This window comes from Camellia sinensis, chromosome 7, assembly GCF_055761805.1.
Source record: "Camellia sinensis isolate YWXY chromosome 7, ASM5576180v1, whole genome shotgun sequence".
Taxonomy (NCBI): domain Eukaryota; kingdom Viridiplantae; phylum Streptophyta; class Magnoliopsida; order Ericales; family Theaceae; genus Camellia; species Camellia sinensis.
The window spans coordinates 27382913-27400334 of record NC_138967.1 but is presented as its reverse complement, the minus strand read 5'-3'; the positions used below and the strand labels follow the sequence as shown (position 1 = coordinate 27400334).

The 17422-nt window shown below is 32.5% G+C and overlaps 1 protein-coding gene across 5 annotated transcripts; it reads right to left on the bottom strand.

Annotated features, from left to right (window-relative positions):
- Positions 1-4885: 4885 nt before the first annotated feature.
- Positions 4886-15258, bottom strand: LOC114306518 (uncharacterized). Of its 5 annotated transcripts, XR_014335102.1 has the most exons (13): positions 14401-15258; positions 13972-14081; positions 13307-13820; positions 13067-13212; positions 11539-11739; positions 11289-11456; positions 10642-11037; positions 9242-9321; positions 8769-9129; positions 7885-8021; positions 7384-7596; positions 6493-6561; positions 4886-5633 (listed from the first exon to the last, which is right to left on the bottom strand). XR_014335102.1 is itself a non-coding variant. In XM_028251778.2 (11 exons), the coding sequence occupies exons 2-11, from the start codon at positions 14014-14016 to the stop codon at positions 5304-5306; spliced, it is 2454 nt and encodes an 817-aa protein (XP_028107579.2). In that variant the 5' UTR covers positions 14017-14081; positions 14401-15258; the 3' UTR covers positions 4886-5303. The 5 variants fall into 5 exon arrangements, 2 of the variants coding, with proteins under 2 accessions (XP_028107579.2, XP_028107580.2); XR_014335101.1 differs by lacking the exon at positions 6493-6561; XR_014335100.1 differs by lacking the exon at positions 7885-8021.
- Positions 15259-17422: the final 2164 nt, after the last annotated feature.

Here is a 17422-nt window from a genome sequence, read left to right as displayed (position 1 = left end):
AAATTGTTTGAATTAATGTTAGTTTGTTGCTGGAAAGTTTGAATTTTATATTCAAATTGCAATGGATTGCAACGGACATCAATGGACTCATTTTCAAATTGAACAGACATGTCTTTCCATAACAGGTTTCCATTGCCTATATTAAGGCAGTCCTCCATCCTTTTTATTTCGAAGAAAGAAAATATTTTTTTTCAGATCTTCCTTTTCCTTCTCTATTCATCTTGCATATTCCATTTTTAGAGTTTAAGTTTGAGTGAGTATAAAACACATATTTTGGTTCGTTGTACACTCAGAGTTAGTGCAAATTCTGTGTGTGGTGATTGTTGTATCCTGGAGACAGGACACCCATTGATCTCGTGCACCAGTGGAGAGGGCGTAATTCTGTCTTAAAGACACAGTGTCCATACACTGGCCTCAATCACATTTTCATACCTTTGTTTAATCTGCTATAAAGTTGTAAGTTTTTTTATTTTTTATTTTATTCATTCGCATGTAAATTCTCATATAATTAATTTACCGAAATTATTCTCCAACACCTTTGTCTTTGTGATTGATGTATATGATGTTGGGATGAATGGGTTTTTTTTTTTTTTGGGATGAATGGGTATTTATTGATGAGAATTCATAAAATTTGAGATGAGCTTGTAGTTGGACACTTTTGACTTTTTGTGATAACCCTGTTCCGTAATATGCTAATTGCTCCTTATTATGAATATGATTATGTGTTTGATATGATTTTGTGTGGCATTATGTGAAAATATGTGGTTTTCAATTTCTATCTGCTCACCGTAGGAATATCTATTTGATTGTCTGCTTTGGAAATTAAATTGAAGGCCTTATCGGCCACAGAACCCGAAATTGACTGCGCCTTTATGATTGGCGTAATTTTTAGAGCCTACGGTAAAATTTAATTGAAAATTGATTCGGATCAAATTAAATTGATTAAAATAATGACTTAGTGCTCAAATCATTTAATCTTAAAAAAATATGACTAAGGGAGCTTCTTAAGGGCATTATATACCCAATTCTCCTTCTTGGTATTCATTTGGCTAATTTAACTCTAAGAAAAGGAGAGAGGGTCGGCTTAGAGAGAGGGAGAGCTCACAATTGAAATTTTGAAGGCCAACTCTAAATTTGCTATAGATTAGAAGAGTTGAACCTCTAGGTAAGCATGTGAGCATGAATTCATGAGTATATGTTTGTAGATTTGTGTATTCAAGCTAGTTGCATAATCAAGAGCAAGAATTAAAATGAAATTGAGTTGGTTTTGGTGATTTGGAGATCAATAGATGCATGCATGTGTGTAATTGCTTTGAATTTGTATAATTGAGCATGAAAGGTATGATCCATGTAAGATTTTGGTTAGAGTTCATGCTTGTGATCACCATTTGCACCATTTGAGTTGGTAATGAGAGTTATATCTCACATGCATGTACAATTTATAAGAATATGAGTTTGAATGTATGAGTTTGTTATGATGGAAATGAATTTGATGTGAATTGGGACATGCATGTGACTAAATTGTGAAATTGAGCTTCATAGTGTTGTAATTTGGGATTTATATCATGTTAGTACAGGTGTATTTGGAGTTTGAGCTATTGCATGCAAGAAATGTTGGATGGAATGTCGAATTGAAGCTCAAGAACATGTTCTGGAAAACCCAGAAAATTTGATGTCCGCTCGAGCGGGGAAACCTCCGCTCGAGCCTGAATTTCGTGCTCCCAGTATTTTGCAGACTTGGATGTCCGCTCGAGCGAGGAGCTATGTAGACAGACCTTCAGCTCGAGCTTCAGACTTCACGCTCGAGCGTAATTTTGATGCATCCAGCACTTTTGCGAACCTCATAGGTCCGCTCGAGCGGGAACCCTATTTTCTGAAATTTTGAAAAGGCATTCTGAGTTTCGTTTTCCGCCCTCTTTCACTTCTAAGTACTCTTAGGCATGCATTAAGCATTGTAAATGAATTAAAAGGATAAGAATAAAGCCTAAAGAGGAATATGTGAATTAAAGAACGGATTGAATTATTTGTGACCCGTATGTGTTATGTGATGTGTAGGGTCAAGCTCCAGGGCAAATCAACCAATCGATCACTATGAGTAGTATCTTAATAAAAATATCTGGAATATGCTATTTGTCCAATTGCTTAGCTTCCTATAAGTCTGTTAATTTGAATTGTGGACAAACGCTTGCTATGCCTAAAGAGCAAATGGGCCAAAGGCCAGTCTGACACGAATGAAAGTCTGACACGAATGAAAGTTTGATACGAAAGCACAATTGGGCCGAAGGCCAGTCTGATACGAAAGTATAAATGGGCTAGAGGCTGTTTTGACAAGAAAAAATGGATGGGCCAAAGGTCGTTTCGACATGAATAAATGAATGGGCCAAATGTCATTTTGACACGAATGAATGAATGGGCCAGAGGCCGTTTCGACATGAATAAATGAATGGGCCAAAGGCCGTTTTGACACGAATGAATGAATGGGCCAGAGGCCGTTTCGACATGAATAAATGAATGGGCCAAAGGCCAGTTTGACATAAATGACAATATGAATTGGGCCCAAGGCCGTTTGAAGCATGTTGTTCTACGTACCATTTGTATAACTCTTTTATTTGATATTATTCACTGGGTTTTCGCTCACGCTCATTCATGTGTTTGTAGGTGAGCCAAGAGAAGTCCAACCCAGCCCCAGTGAAGTCTGTGAGGAACAACAAAGGTTTTGAAGAGTCAGCCCTTGCGTCTCACGCACGAGACCTGCCTTCGCCTTTCTGTCATTCTGTTTTATTTTGTCATGTGGGCGAAGTCTTTGAATATGTTTTATATAGTTTTATTGGGTTGACTTAGACTTATATGATCCTGTATGTACAGAACCTTGTGTAGTACATATTTTGTTACGAGTTATTAATGTGCATATGTATGGTTTGCTATGATGTGCCATGTAAGCACAACTCTATGGACAAAGTTTTAAACTGCTTCCGTTTGACCCCCATTAACTCTGTTAATATACATTTGATTTGGTTTAAGGCCGTGGGTAATCTCATGATTACTGGCCGGTTATGTCCTCAACCCACAGGGACGGGTTCGGGTCATGACACTTTTTGTAGCTGTGGTTAATTGAGGAAGTCTGAAGCCACTATTCAACAACAAAGAAAACTAGAGCCTAGCTAAGGTTGCATTTACATATACCCAAGCCACATAATGTTTAATATCTCAAATTTTCATGGTCTGAATGGTTCAAATATTTTAAAATGACATCATTTTACATTCAAGTCATTCAGACCATACAAATTCGAGCTACTAAAATTTTTTTTTATTTATTTATTTATTTTATTCTGGTTCACATTGCTTGTAATTCTACATCATCAAGACATAAGATGGTGTCATATATTAGTTTTTACTAAGAAGAAAAAAAAAATTGTGGTTGAAATTTTGTTTTTCATGCTCTTAAAAAGTCCTCTTTTTTTTCTTTAAGATTTGATTCATATAAGATATTACAATGAAACTCAATGAATTACAATCATAGTAATGAAAATGAAATACAATACAAACTTTTTTACAAAGAAACTCTCAAAGTGGAAGATAAAATTCCAATGAATATATGAACAATAAGACTGATCTCCCAGTGAGGTGCATGAGTTTTGGACAATCAAGCTAAAACCTTCAAGTTTTTTTATTTTTGTATTTTTTTTTTTTTAGTGAATTTTTTTAATATTTTAACAATTTTTTTTTACTTTTTAGATACACTTAATGTAAATACAATTAAAAAGTATAATATTTATTAAAAAAAATTAAAAATTTACTAAATACCACAAATACAAAAAGAAAATACAAAAATTCATTATATTTTTGTATTTTTGTATATTTATTTTATTTAAATATTTTTTTACAAATATTTTACTTTTTAAGCACATCTAAATAGTAAAAAAATTGTTTAAAATATTAAAATAATTCACTAAAAATATGCAAAATAAAAAAATTCAATTTTTCAAAAAATTAAATTCTGAAAATTGGAACCAAACGATGTGATTAGTTTTTAAGTGAGCTAGTGAAAGCTAGGACCAACAAGTGGCAGATAGAATCGACAACAAATTGTGTTCAAACTTTATAACCAACTTGATAATTAAATAGAAGTACACATTTAACCTGCTTATGAATGAGAGTTCAACCATTCATAAGAGTTTAACCATTCTCGTTTAACACCGGATTTTCTCAAGATTCTAAATTCTTTTAACTTCTTTCATGATTATCTCAAAGGGGAAAAAAATTCCACAAAAAAATTATTGGAAGGCTTACTAGAAAACAATTTAAAATCCAAAGGTTCAACAAAAATTAATCCTCTTCTTCAAAGGCCTCACCCATGACAATTTAGTTTTAGATGGGTAGACTCGAAATTATCTAACATTGGGAAAGAATATTGTAGATTTGGACGTACAATTTAGCTTGTGTTTTTTGGTATAGCAATAGCAATAGCTTATAGGGCTTAGAGCATCTCCAATGGAACTCTCAAAATACTTGTCAAAGTTATGATTTAGCAATAGTGATAGAAAGTGAGTCTCCAATGGTCTGCTATTTTACTTGCCAAAAATAGCATGTCATATCTGTTCTCAAATTTAGAAAGTAGAATAGCAAATGTCAAACATGCCACATCAGCATATATGAATATATTTGTAGCTCCAAATTCAGTTGAAAAAATAAAATTGAAACAGTTGAAAACCAAGTAATTTTTCAAATTGAATTGTATTTAAGTTTTTTTTCTAATTTTTTTCATTTTTTATATTTGTCTAGTCAGGAATAATATAAATATATAATTTTTTTTAAAAATAGTTAAAAAAAATATCATAAAAGACAAAAAATAAACAAAAATAAAATTACAAAAAAATCTATATCTAAACAATACCTACAAACTTAGAGGGAAAGTTGGTTGAGAATTACCAAAATAGCAAGTAACCATCGGAGCACCATTGCTATAATTTGACAAAATAATACTATTCATTACCAAATTATAACAATAGCAATGGTATTATAGGATATGCTCTTCGATAGGTTTGACTTTGCAAATTTGAGACTATAGTTAGCCTCCAAAGATGACCAATAGCCCTAGACTAACCCTCATCATCAAATGAACAATATATTACAAAGCTGTATGCAATAAAATTATCCAATCCAACTATTCCAAATCTCGGGCCAGTACCACAAAGAGGATGTGAAGAAAGATCATAGCAAACTTTTGTCCGCACAACCGAGTCAAAGGCTGCAGCACCAAATATGCACAAGAGCATCACACAGTTAAGGAAATAGAATGATGTTTAGTCAAGTTGTTTCGTCCAATCAAAAGGTTGCCAATCTTTGACAAAACTCGCAACAGCTTGCTTTTGTGTCTCCACTGAATCATGCTTCCTACAACCATACATGTCCTCTTCCGGCAATCGCAGCATCCCCCTTATAACATTGAGTCCAAAGTTGCTTTTGAACTGCTTTTCATCGTCCATAACATGAACAAACCCCTTGTTCAATCCGAATTCAACATGGAAGTACGGAAAATCCTTGGGGATTGAACCACGCAACCCCTTTTCACTCGTATCAATGAGCTTCTTTGAATTGTGCTGGCTCCACTCATCTTCAGCTTCATCAATTGCCTGAAGCAAACTCGTTTTAGAAACATGTAAATAGCAAAATAATCAAATATAAAAGAATTGTAAGTTAAATTTCATCAACATTGCTTGAGATCCAAAACAATCTTTAGTTTGGTCAGTAGTAGAATCAGGCATATCTTTTTTGTAATCCTTGTTTTTTTTAAGACCAATAGCAAGATTTCACACAGTTTTCCATTGGTGATGACTACTTACTACCAGGCTAAAAAATGTAAGACGATAAAATCAGCCACCACATTTGGTTCAGTGTCTAAATGCTCCATACTACAACTTCACAACTACATTGTAAGAGAGATATATATATAATAAAATAAAATTCAACATATTGGTAGCAAATATATAAGCTCTATAGTAGACTGTACATGGTATCAAATAATAAGGAGAACGCAATATTAAAACCACAGGCAAAATTCAACATGTGAAAAGCAACAAAATCAAAGTTCTAAATTACAATAAGAGGTCTAACAGAGCAAAGTTGGAGACTTGGCAGCCTTAAAAAGAATGGAAGATCACCCAACCTAGTCAACTTTATGACCTTTCTCGTAACATTCAACATTTATAAGTAATCAATTTGCCAACAAAGGGTCAAAAAGAAGTAAAAGGCTATATTTTTTTTTTTTGATAAATAAAAAGGAAGCAGTAACTGTATTAGTAGGTTACATCATACGAATAATTGCCTCAGAAGTCTAATTGAGGGGATTGGGCTGGGAAAATTTCAGCTAATCTACATATCTTTATGCTGCTCATCAACTTCGCAGCATAAAAAGACACCACACAAATGAAAGGATACAATTGACAAGCAGTGTGGGAATTAAAAAAATTGATACTAGAATAATGGTAATACCTAGAACACTGAAATCAGTTTTTCCATGCCAGCAGTCCATGTTCTAAAGTTTCAAAGAATATTCAGAAGCTCAAAGTCCATAATCCAAAGAATTTGTGTCATTGCAACAAATAGTATGATATAAAAAGTAATATACAAAAAAATTTGCATAACATAGTTTTATGTCTAACTTTTAGCACTCGGTTCTCTTCTGAAAAAATTATTTCAATTTTCTTCTTTGCACTCGCTTCACAAGCACTACTGATTATGCCACTGAGACAACACTGCTGGGTATATGTAGAAAGACTGGCCCAACACAACACATAATGATTTTTGAATTAAAATCCAATTGTTTTTATATCATTATATTGACATGGTCCATGGATCCACTTTGCAGTAATCACAAAGATTGAATAGAACAAGCTCTAACAGCTTATTCTCTCTCACTTGTAAGCTAGTGTCATGTTGAAACTTAAACAGTGTAACACAGATGAAGGTATTTTCAAGCAACATTGTCCTACTAGCATAAAAAAATAATAATAAAATATAAAATAAAAAATAAAAAAACATACAACTAATTAGTAATTCTATTTCAATGTTGAATGGCTAAGTTAAACAACTCAGCAGCTAATTCCAGAGCAGATATATCCTGCTTGTACAGAGGGAACTTTTTTTTGATCATAGGGAACTTAATTACATAAACTCTATGGGATGCCCATTTCACTAATGTCATCTCATTCTTTGATTTTTAGAAAAACACAAGGGTTTATTAAAAATGAAACAGAAAGAGGGGGTGGGGAAGGGGAATTGTCAACCAATTAAAAGGCGACACTTGCAAGAAAAGTGATTCAATATCAATATGCAATCTGAATGTTAGCAAATAAAATTGAAAATGAATGTAGAAAACCACACCTTCTTAAAATAGAGAGGTGCCTGTTTTGCTATGTCTTGGGGCAAAGGAATGCACTCAACCATACAATGACGCCTTTGCTGCGCCAACCCCATCACAGTTTCAAGGAACACTACATCCTTCTCTTGCTTTGCAAACATCATGATAAGGCATTTCTTGAAGTTGCGAATTTCATCCCACACATTATTGTCAACAGCCCTTGTGGCTGATTCATGCTGTTTACGCATAAAAACAATGATTAGAATAAAAATCATAATGACAAAATTAACAATAAGAACAATGAAGAAAGAGATGGTGACTGGACATCCCATGAGAATGAAATAAGGGATTCAACATAAAGCAACCAATTTGAGTCCAAAACAATAACAAGAGAGGTTGGGACTGGACATCCTATGAGAATGAAATAAGTCTATCTATTGCTACAACGCACAACCTATTTAAGTCCATTTTCTCCCACAAGCAGTTAAAGAGTAGTACTTATTAATATTATAATTAATACATGCCTCTATAGAAATTTATGATTCAACTAGCATTCAATGCCTTATCATTATCACTTGTAACGGGCAGAAACCTCCCGACCACGAACGGCGGCTGGAACTAAATGCATACTATTTTGTACAGTGTCATTTAACAAATGGACCTGTTTAAGAAGCATAGATACAAACGTGAGACATAGATACGTACGATGGAAAGGGACAAAGCTGGCATGACAATTTTTTAAAAACTAAGGACACAACAAAGCAGGGACATGTCAACAAAAAAAATAGATATTTATATATACCTGAGAATAATAACAATTGCTTTATTTTTACGTTAGAAAAGCATTATATTTCATCAAAATAATAAGGAATTACTTTCCACATTGTATATATTAGAAAAGTGCAAACAATAAACTTTAATAATCTATTTTAGAAAACTTTTTCATAAACAAATTAGAAGTGTTAGGCATTAGAATTTTGAGAATTAAAGAGTTGAAAGGAGTGACTAATAGTCATTACATCCACATTGCTTTGATTTTAATCATTGACTCCCAACTTATTTCTTCAAACTTGCAATGTCTCGTGCGTGTGCATAAATCAATGGGCATGTGGATCCCTCAGGTGTCCAAAGCATGTCCAGTTCTAAAACAAATAACAAGACACGTTTGGGCATGCGTCCAACTTGTGACGGGAGCATCCGATGAGTTTAGACATGGAACCTCCTTGCAAGTGTCCGTGTTTCTTAATTTTTAACAGCTATAAAATGAAGAATCAATAATAAAAAGACAGATATCCTAACTTCTAAGTGATGAATTAATGATCATCCATAGCTTCAACGCAATTGCTAGTTGTTTTAGTAACATGAAAATAGAAGAGATAATATACTAAGTTAACAAACTAATACTAACCTGTGAGGTTAAAATGCAGCAATGGCCTGGCACAATGGACTGCCAGTGTGGTAAACTGAGGTAGGTGAAATTGGCTATAGCAACCACAAGATGTCTTGGCCTGCTGGGGTTCTCAAAACAGAATTGGCAACGCTCTTGCTGAGTCAAGATTCGCTGGGGAAAATTAGTCTTCTCAGTTAACTTATTATCTTTGGCCCCTTTCTTCCGAGTCTTTCTCCTTGGACCATCCTCAAAATCATATTCATCATCTGCCCGACCAGATATACTGTACTGTTTATTTTGTGCTATCTTTTGGGCAAGGTGCATGTCAGCATCATCTTCTTTCTTTCTTTGCCGAATAGATGTGTCATGTGCGCCATATCTGAAAAATTAAATTCAGCATAAATTATTTTCTAATGACAATATAAGAGACGGCATCTTACTCTCGATGGTAACACCTGAGCTGAATAAATAATTGTGAGATAAAAAATTACCTTCTTCTGTTTCTCTCATTTTGTGCTTCACTGGATTCTTCCACAGCACTTTGCTTCGCTTTAATGTTCTCCACCTCTTTCTGGTAACAACAAATAAAAACACACTTCGAATTAATAATCAAAGAGAAATCCCAATCCTATTGTAACTGGTCCACCAAACACATCGCCCCTTATAATGTTTAAGTTCAAAAAAAAATTGCTCAAATATAATGCAACAAGGTTCCAAATTGCCAAACCCCCAATACCAATCAAAAGGAAAGGAAAAAATATAAAAACACAAACACACACAATACAATACAATACAATAAATATGTTTTACACAAGAACTAGGGTCTAGAATGTAATTTCAAATACATGCTTCTACAGAAACAAAAGGTGCAATGGCTGGCATTGAATTTTGTGAACACCTCTAACCTTCTGCCATTTTTAGAAAATGCCCACCAACCCAAATAAACCCATACACTACACAATTTACTAAACTCAGCCTAACATCCATTTTTCTCATTAACCAAAAAATACCAATATCTCTGCTACAAGTTTTTGTGTGATCAAATTACTAAAAGCTTATTATTTCAAATTATGATTAAGAGATAAGCCTATCCATCCTCATATCACAATTAAAGCAAGGTTGTTAAACTCCGGATAGTTCATCTGATAGTGATGCATGCTCCATGATCAAGTTGGAGGCTCAAACTGGGGATAACAATATTCTACAGCCAAAAAGAGAACAGTAATACAATGATTGTGAAGATTGGAAAAGGACACTGTTTAATAGTTAAATGCATCACATCATTAAGTTTTCAAGGAATATAATGAAACCCTAGTCACATCAATTGGCCTAATTCCAACCTCAAGGTCAGATGCACCAACCCACGCTCACACACGGGAAAAAAAACACATAAAAATAGAAAATAAAACCCTTGAGGTTCCATGGGACAACCTCTGGATATCAAAAGCTGCAACGCTTCAACTGGGAAGAGTTCCTACAATCATATGAAAATACAATTTTACACTAATAAAGCGAAGGATGCAGCTCAATAAGTAAAGCACTCCCATTGTGAGTAATGTGCCAGTTAACTTTCGTGCAAAAGAAAATCAGCAATCAAATCCACTCCTTAGTCTTTGCTTCAATTCAAAAATAATTAGTACAACTTGGAATTCGAACAAGTAAATAACTTAATATTGACAATCAATCGCATGAGTAAACAAACCAACATGCCTATTGCTTCTTATAATTTTTATCAAGTCCATGTCATATGCCCTAATCTCCCCCTAAAAAAGATTAATAATATATAGATTCTGAAAATATAACAGAATAAAACAAACACAAAACATGCACGCACGCACATACAAAAAGACCAGGGAAGTAGAAATATAGTCAGGAGAAGTTTTTGTCTCACCAAGAGTTTTTCAGCTTCTTCATGTTTTCCTTTCAAACGAAGTTGCAAAGCTTTTGCGGCCAACTGGTTAGCACTCATTCCCTGATTAACAACTGCACTAGATTCACCAGGTTTCTGAGATTCCAATGAAACCAATTCAGACTCCACATTTCTCTCACAATTATAAGGAGAACCACCGCGGTCATCATTCTGCTGACGAATAACTTCGCTCATAAAGTTTCCATCGTTTGCAAACTTATTTAAGCTTGCCATTGCAGTAGAGATAAGATCAGAATCTTTATTAGATGACATGATTTGACTTTTCCGCTTGCCCCAAGATAAAGAATCATGAAGCTTCGGCACTTTCATCTCTGAATGACGACAAGATGTATCCCTCAGCCTTTCTCTTCCAATATTCTGATGTTCAAAAATTATAACATGCAACTTAAAAGGAAGCAAATATCTTTACTTTCAATTCAAGTTCAGAATTAGACAGGATCAGAATTTATATTTTTCATCATTCAAATAAAAAAAATTTAAACACAGAAAAACATATTTGAAAAATTCATCCCCAAGATGTAGATCACTATCTTAAACGAAATGATTCACATATTGGCCAACATAAATGGTAAATTTTAACAACAATACCATTGGCAATAGCTAAGTACCTTTTCAGTAACCTTTTCATTCTGATTATCCACAGTGGTTTGTTGTTCCTCACTTAGCCCCTTCTTTCTATTTTTTATGGCATGGAGGTGAGCACGTGATGGAGCAGCTGTACGAGATGCCACAGAAACTGCCAGCTGACCTAGGGATCCCCACCGCTCTCCAACAACCTATACAATTTTAGTGCATCACATCAAAATGATAAAGATAGAAGATACCCTACCTTACGTCAAAAAAGCACAAGATAATTACCTCCTCAAGGGCCATTCCTTCACGAGCTGCCTGCTCCTGAGCTCGCTTCAAGGCTTTCAGTCTCCAACTTGCACCTCCATCTCCAACAACGGCAGAAGACAGAAGTTGGTTCCGTCCAGCCTTTGTCCCATCGGCTTCTTCTGGATAACCAGTTCCATTATTCTTAAAATATGGATTCAATTCTCTGGGATTTTCTTTCACCTGACAAATAAAGAAAAAAAAATATATGTAAACTACACAGGTATAGTTACAAATACACTGCCTAAATGCATACATAACAACATAAAGAAAAGAGACAGAGACACAAACACTCATTACTTAGTTTATGTATAAATAATTTACCTTATCCACAGAAAAACCTATAATACCTATTGAAATTAGTTTTTCCAAGAAATAAAATAAAATAAGTAAAAACTAAAATACTTCAAATTCTTGAAAAATGAGACATAGAATAAAATGTAACATGCAGAAATGGAGTGGAAGAATAACTATTTGCCCAAATACATCACCCCCATGGGCAAGAATAGACCAAAAATCTAGCCACTGTGAAACAGCAGCCTCCCTAATGTATCAATTGAAGTTATTGATCGACAACAATGTCTTCATAATAGAACAAAGAAGACAAATCCAATCCTTTCTCCTTAAACACAGATTAACAATATAATGCTAATACTGATTATGTCTCAAAGTAAACAATGACAAAAACAGTAATATTTCACTATATCTAAAACACCCTTTTTGCTTTGATTAACTTGCAAGGCTCAAACCAGGCGAACATTTAATGAAACATCAAGCACATGGACAAAAACAGTATGTTCTGCCACCCTCCATAACCCAAAACATCTCATCTGCCAAACTTGGTTCTAGTCAAAAAAAATTGATAAACATTCTAGTCATTGAAATTTTACTAAAACTGCTGGGGGAGAAAATGTAAGTGTGCACATGGATTCTTAGCATGTTAATTTTCGCGTCATGCAATATGTTTAGACACAATAGCACAAGAAGTCACATATCATTTTGACCTCACAGTCTACATTTAGCAAGGCAAAAGCATGAAGGCTGGAGTATCACCCATCAGAGACTAGTAATTCTAATTCCAATGGAAACTATGAGTGCCCCCACTTTTCACTATATAATCATTACCAAAATATGCTAATTATAAATGCATATGCTTCTAATTCCCACAATGTCACCACTTTTGAGTCAATCGTGCAATTCATTGTGATTCACTATGATTCATTATCATGCAGTTTTGTTCTTTATTTTGTTTATATAATGTATGAAACGATATCGTTTTCGCCTCTATCAAGAAATAAAAATAGATCAATTAGTTATATCGATATACGTGATTTTATATGTATATACATATGTAAGATTTAGTTATATCGATATGTACTTTAGTTTAAACAATGTGTATTTTTATAGCATTCACTGATGATGGCATTCCTGGTCTTACAATTCATACAGCAGAATTCAGGTTGAGCAGTGAGAAGTTAGTATGAGCTTATGGAGAGGGAGGGCTGCATACCTCCTCAACCTGAGGTTCCTCTAGCTGATCAGAAGTTGTTGCAGTTGCAGTCTCTCTCTCTATGTTGTCTTTGGGTCTAAGCATCCACTCTAATCCCATTTCTTTTCTCACAATATTGTTTTTGTCCAAAGATCCTCCGCCATAATCTACGTAAAGATGTCAAAAAAACATGTTTAAAACAGAAAACAAACACACACAAAATTGTCTACTATAATGAAAAACAACTAGAAAAATAAGTACCAGACAAGTCTTCTCCCACAGATTCCATTTCACCCCCTTTTTTGTTAACCCTTTTCTGTCCACGGCTTTTCTGTCCACGGCTTTTACGGCTTTTACTTCCTTTTCGATGCTTATCTTCTCTATGAGAGTAGCCTTCCTTATCTTCACCATCAGAATTAACCGAAGAATAGTCTTCAGATGAATAATCATTTCTCTTGCTTCTCGACTTCTTCAACTTACCTCTAGCTTCATCTTTTGAGCTATTCCCTTGTCTCTTCTTCTCTCTCTTCTTATTCCTATTTCTCTTTTCATCTCGGTCAAAGTCATCCTCACTTTCACTTTCAGTAGAATATGTCGAGTTCTCATCAGAAGAATACCACTTCTTTTTCTTTCTAGATCCTTTTGTTATTCTTTCAAGATCATCCTCATCAGAACTACCATATTGAGAACTTTTCCTTTTTCTACTATCTTTTTCCTTCCTATTACCCGATTTCCTTTTCTCTCTTCTAGAATCATCCAAGTCTTCTTCCTGTGCCTAACCGAAATTTTCAGAAATCAACACAAAAGAATAGAATTATACATTTTAGTGAGTGGGTAAGGCATGAAAATGTACAAGAAATCAATTTATAGATTAATTTTCCTCGAGGCTCCACAAAAATGGAAACAAACCCAAGCAGAGGATTTACCTTATCAATTTGATCCCTGGGTATGAACTTCAATCCTGAAAGCATCTTTTGTTTTATTGACTCATACTAATAAACAAGATTCTGGTGCAACACTAGTATTCAAAATTGTCCTGGAGAATCAAAATCAAGACAAAAATAAAAATCATGAGGTCCATATGTAATTTTACATAGAAACTCCTATCGCAGAATAAAACCTTATCGCAAAATTGAATTGAACAGTGTAGAAATAATCTGATTCACATTTTGTAGAGAATTTGTGATTCAAACCAATGTTAGGGTCAAAATTATTACAATGGTAGAAATATATACAGGGCTTTACACTTTTCCTACTTACAATTTGTATTTCTTTTTAGATTTTTAATTGGCATGATATACACAAAAAGAGATGATGAGAAAATTTTGAGGGAGAGAGATTGAAAAAGCCCTAACCTTTAGATCGTCGGTAGTGATGGTTGGGTTTTGGCACGGCTCTGAGTGGCTTCTCCTTGTTTGGAAACCCTAGAACAGTTAACAGCAATACAAAAGCTGGTTTCTGATACACCAATTTAGGCGTTCTGATCTCTCTCTGTGTTGTCGTTTTCGTCCCAGTCAATTTTTACTATTAAATTTTAAGTTTTATATACTATCATTTTAATCTAAAGATTTTTGAAACAAAAATTAAAATTAAGTTGATTGAAGCCTGGTTCATCCTACTCATTTGTACATTTTTCATTAAAAAAAAAATTTAATTAAATTAAATTGACACAAATAGTTCATTTGTTTTGGTGTAAACTCATTTTTCGTTATTTGATTTAACAAAAAGTAAATAAAATATTTTTAATTGAATCATTTTTTAAAAAATACTTACATTTAAAAAATTTATAAATTAATTTTTACAAAATTAACTCTCATGCACTATCTTTTCAACATATTTAACTTTTTCAAATAAATATCTTAACTCACTAAAAAATCATAAATAACACTTTATTTAATCAAAATTTCTTTTTTAAATAATAAAATATTTTTACTTCAAGTGTTAACTAATCGCAGAAAAATAAAAATAAAAATATTTTTTTGTATAAAATTAATTTACAAGAAAAAAAATTATATAAAATATTTTACGTCGAAATAGAGCCAAAGTAAAAAATTCAAGATTAAAAGCGAATCAATTAAAATTACAAATATCAAAATGATGCGAGAACAAAAATATAAAAACTATGGGGGTAATTTGGCCTCCTATTTTCTGAGTCACAAAACGCAGCGTTTTGTTGCTGCTTTCAAGTCTATGCTTTTGTTGAATTAACTTTTATAAGTTGCTGCTTTCAAGTCTATGCTTTTGTTGAATTAACTTTTATAAGATGAATGAATTTTAGCTTATTATATATTTTGGGCATGTTTGATTTATAAGATTAATAGTGACGGTATTAATAATTCTATTAAATTAATATGGTATTCATTATTCAATTGAATTAGTAGGATAAATTATCTCATTGTCCATTGTTTGATTTATATTGAATAAGAAAACATATGAATATAAGATTACAATTATATTTATCTTCTTTTCTAATCATACCCTCCATTAATGTTTTTTCACAATCTTTACTTTATCAAAATTTCTTCATAAATGTGGTTTTGAAAAAAAATTATAAATAAATAAATAAAAGCAAAATAAAAATACAAAATACAAAGGTCATGTTTGGTTTGTTTTTATTTATTTTTTTAAATATAAACTAATTTGATAAAATAAATATCAAAAAATATTTTAAAATTTTAAACATTATTTTTAGCCTTATAAAATATAAAATTATATAGAAACAATAAGTGTTTTAATTTTTAGTCAAGGGTGAAAGAGTCTTTTTATTTTATTTCCCAGCTCATGATATATAATCTCACATCTACCCTATTATTAATAATCCTATAAATTTGTTAGATTAATTATCCATTAGATTAATAATCCTAAAACAAAATTTTAAAACAAACACAAGATTATTGGGTTCACAGATTAATAATTTCAATCTCATACTCTAATCATGTTAATCAAACATTCCCAATATGTTAAGAGTCATCAATAACTTTCCGCGCTATCTAAATTTATTTTTTTTTAGAATATTCTATAAGTTTCCATATGAATCTAGAATATTTCGAAAAAAATTTAGAGAAATCTAAAAGATTCTAAAACATTTTAGAAGGTTCCGAAACAGTAAAAAAGTTTTGAGAAATTTTGAAGATTCCAAAAGGTTGTAGAATATTTTAGAGAAATATAGAAAACTCTATTATATACTAGAGTAGTTTAGATAATTCTAGAATATAGTGGAAGCATATGTATATTTTAAAAAATTATTCAACTAATATAAATATGAGATCAGTGCATAAACTAAAAATTGGATAATTGAGTGAAAGAAGAGTGATGCGAGTGGTGTAATTATGTGTCTTACAAGAGTGGTGTGAAGGAGTCTAGGGCCTCATTTAGGAACAGGCTAATTTAGTAACTTTTTGACTATTTGGTTAAAATATGAGCTAAAAAAAATTATATGTTTGGAATGACTTTTTGACTTTTTACGAAAAAATGTGCAAAACATAGAGAGAAAAGAAAATCTTTGACTTTTTAGTATGAATTGTTGTTTTTTGATTTTTTTTAGTGACTTTTTGGCTTTTTAGCTAAAAAAGCTACTTGCCAAACGAGGCCTAAGTCTTCGTTTGGGATATGGGTTGGTTTTTTTATTTTTTTAGTCTGGAGCTAAAAAACCTCGTTTGGGATTAAATTTTTTGATTTTTTTGACTTTTTTGACTTTTATGAGAAAAAAATAAAATGATTACGGTTTGAATGTGACATTTTATCTTATTGATCTAAAAAGTCTATTTTATCTTTTTGTGACTAAAATAATCACAACCCAACCTAAGCCAAACCTTCCTGCCAAATGAACCCATAGTATCTCCATTGTGTAGTGTGAAGAAAGTGCTTTGAGTGTCCTATTGTGTACAATTTTAATGTGCAAGTGTTTTGTGAATTTAAGTGTTACCAGTAAAGATTGTATTTCTTATTCTATTAATGTGTCAAACTCAACTTAATATATTAAGGTTAAGTTTAGCAATTTAAAAATAATTTATTTTTTTATCTTTTTTTCATCACATTATTTTTTTACTTTTTTGCGTATCTTTTTGTAAAAAGATAAGGAATTGTTTGAAATGATCTAAATAAGTGTACTTTTTGACATTTTATAAAATATACATTAAATATAAATTGTGTTTGAAGTAATTTGATAGAGAATGATGTGACTTAGAATAATAATTTTTTGACCTTTTTTATATTGAATTTTCCGTAGTTAATAAAACACAAACTGAATATGATTGGACTTACCTGTGAAGAAGAGGAAATTAAATGAAACTTAAATTCTCAATCATTCCTTCTATGACAAAAGTTGTTTGCGAAGCGAGAGTAGGAGTGACCCCACAAAACTACGACTTATTAATT

Coding starts and splice junctions, on each gene's coding strand:
- LOC114306518 (XM_028251778.2), bottom strand. CDS start 14,016: ATGCTTTCAGGATTGAAGTTCATACCCAGGGATCAAATTGATAAG. Junction 13,213..13,306: donor TGTGGGAGAAGACTTGTCTG/GTACTTATTTTT, acceptor ATCTTTACGTAG/ATTATGGCGGAGGATCTTTG. Junction 11,038..11,288: donor ATGAAAAGGTTACTGAAAAG/GTACTTAGCTAT, acceptor TTTGAACATCAG/AATATTGGAAGAGAAAGGCT.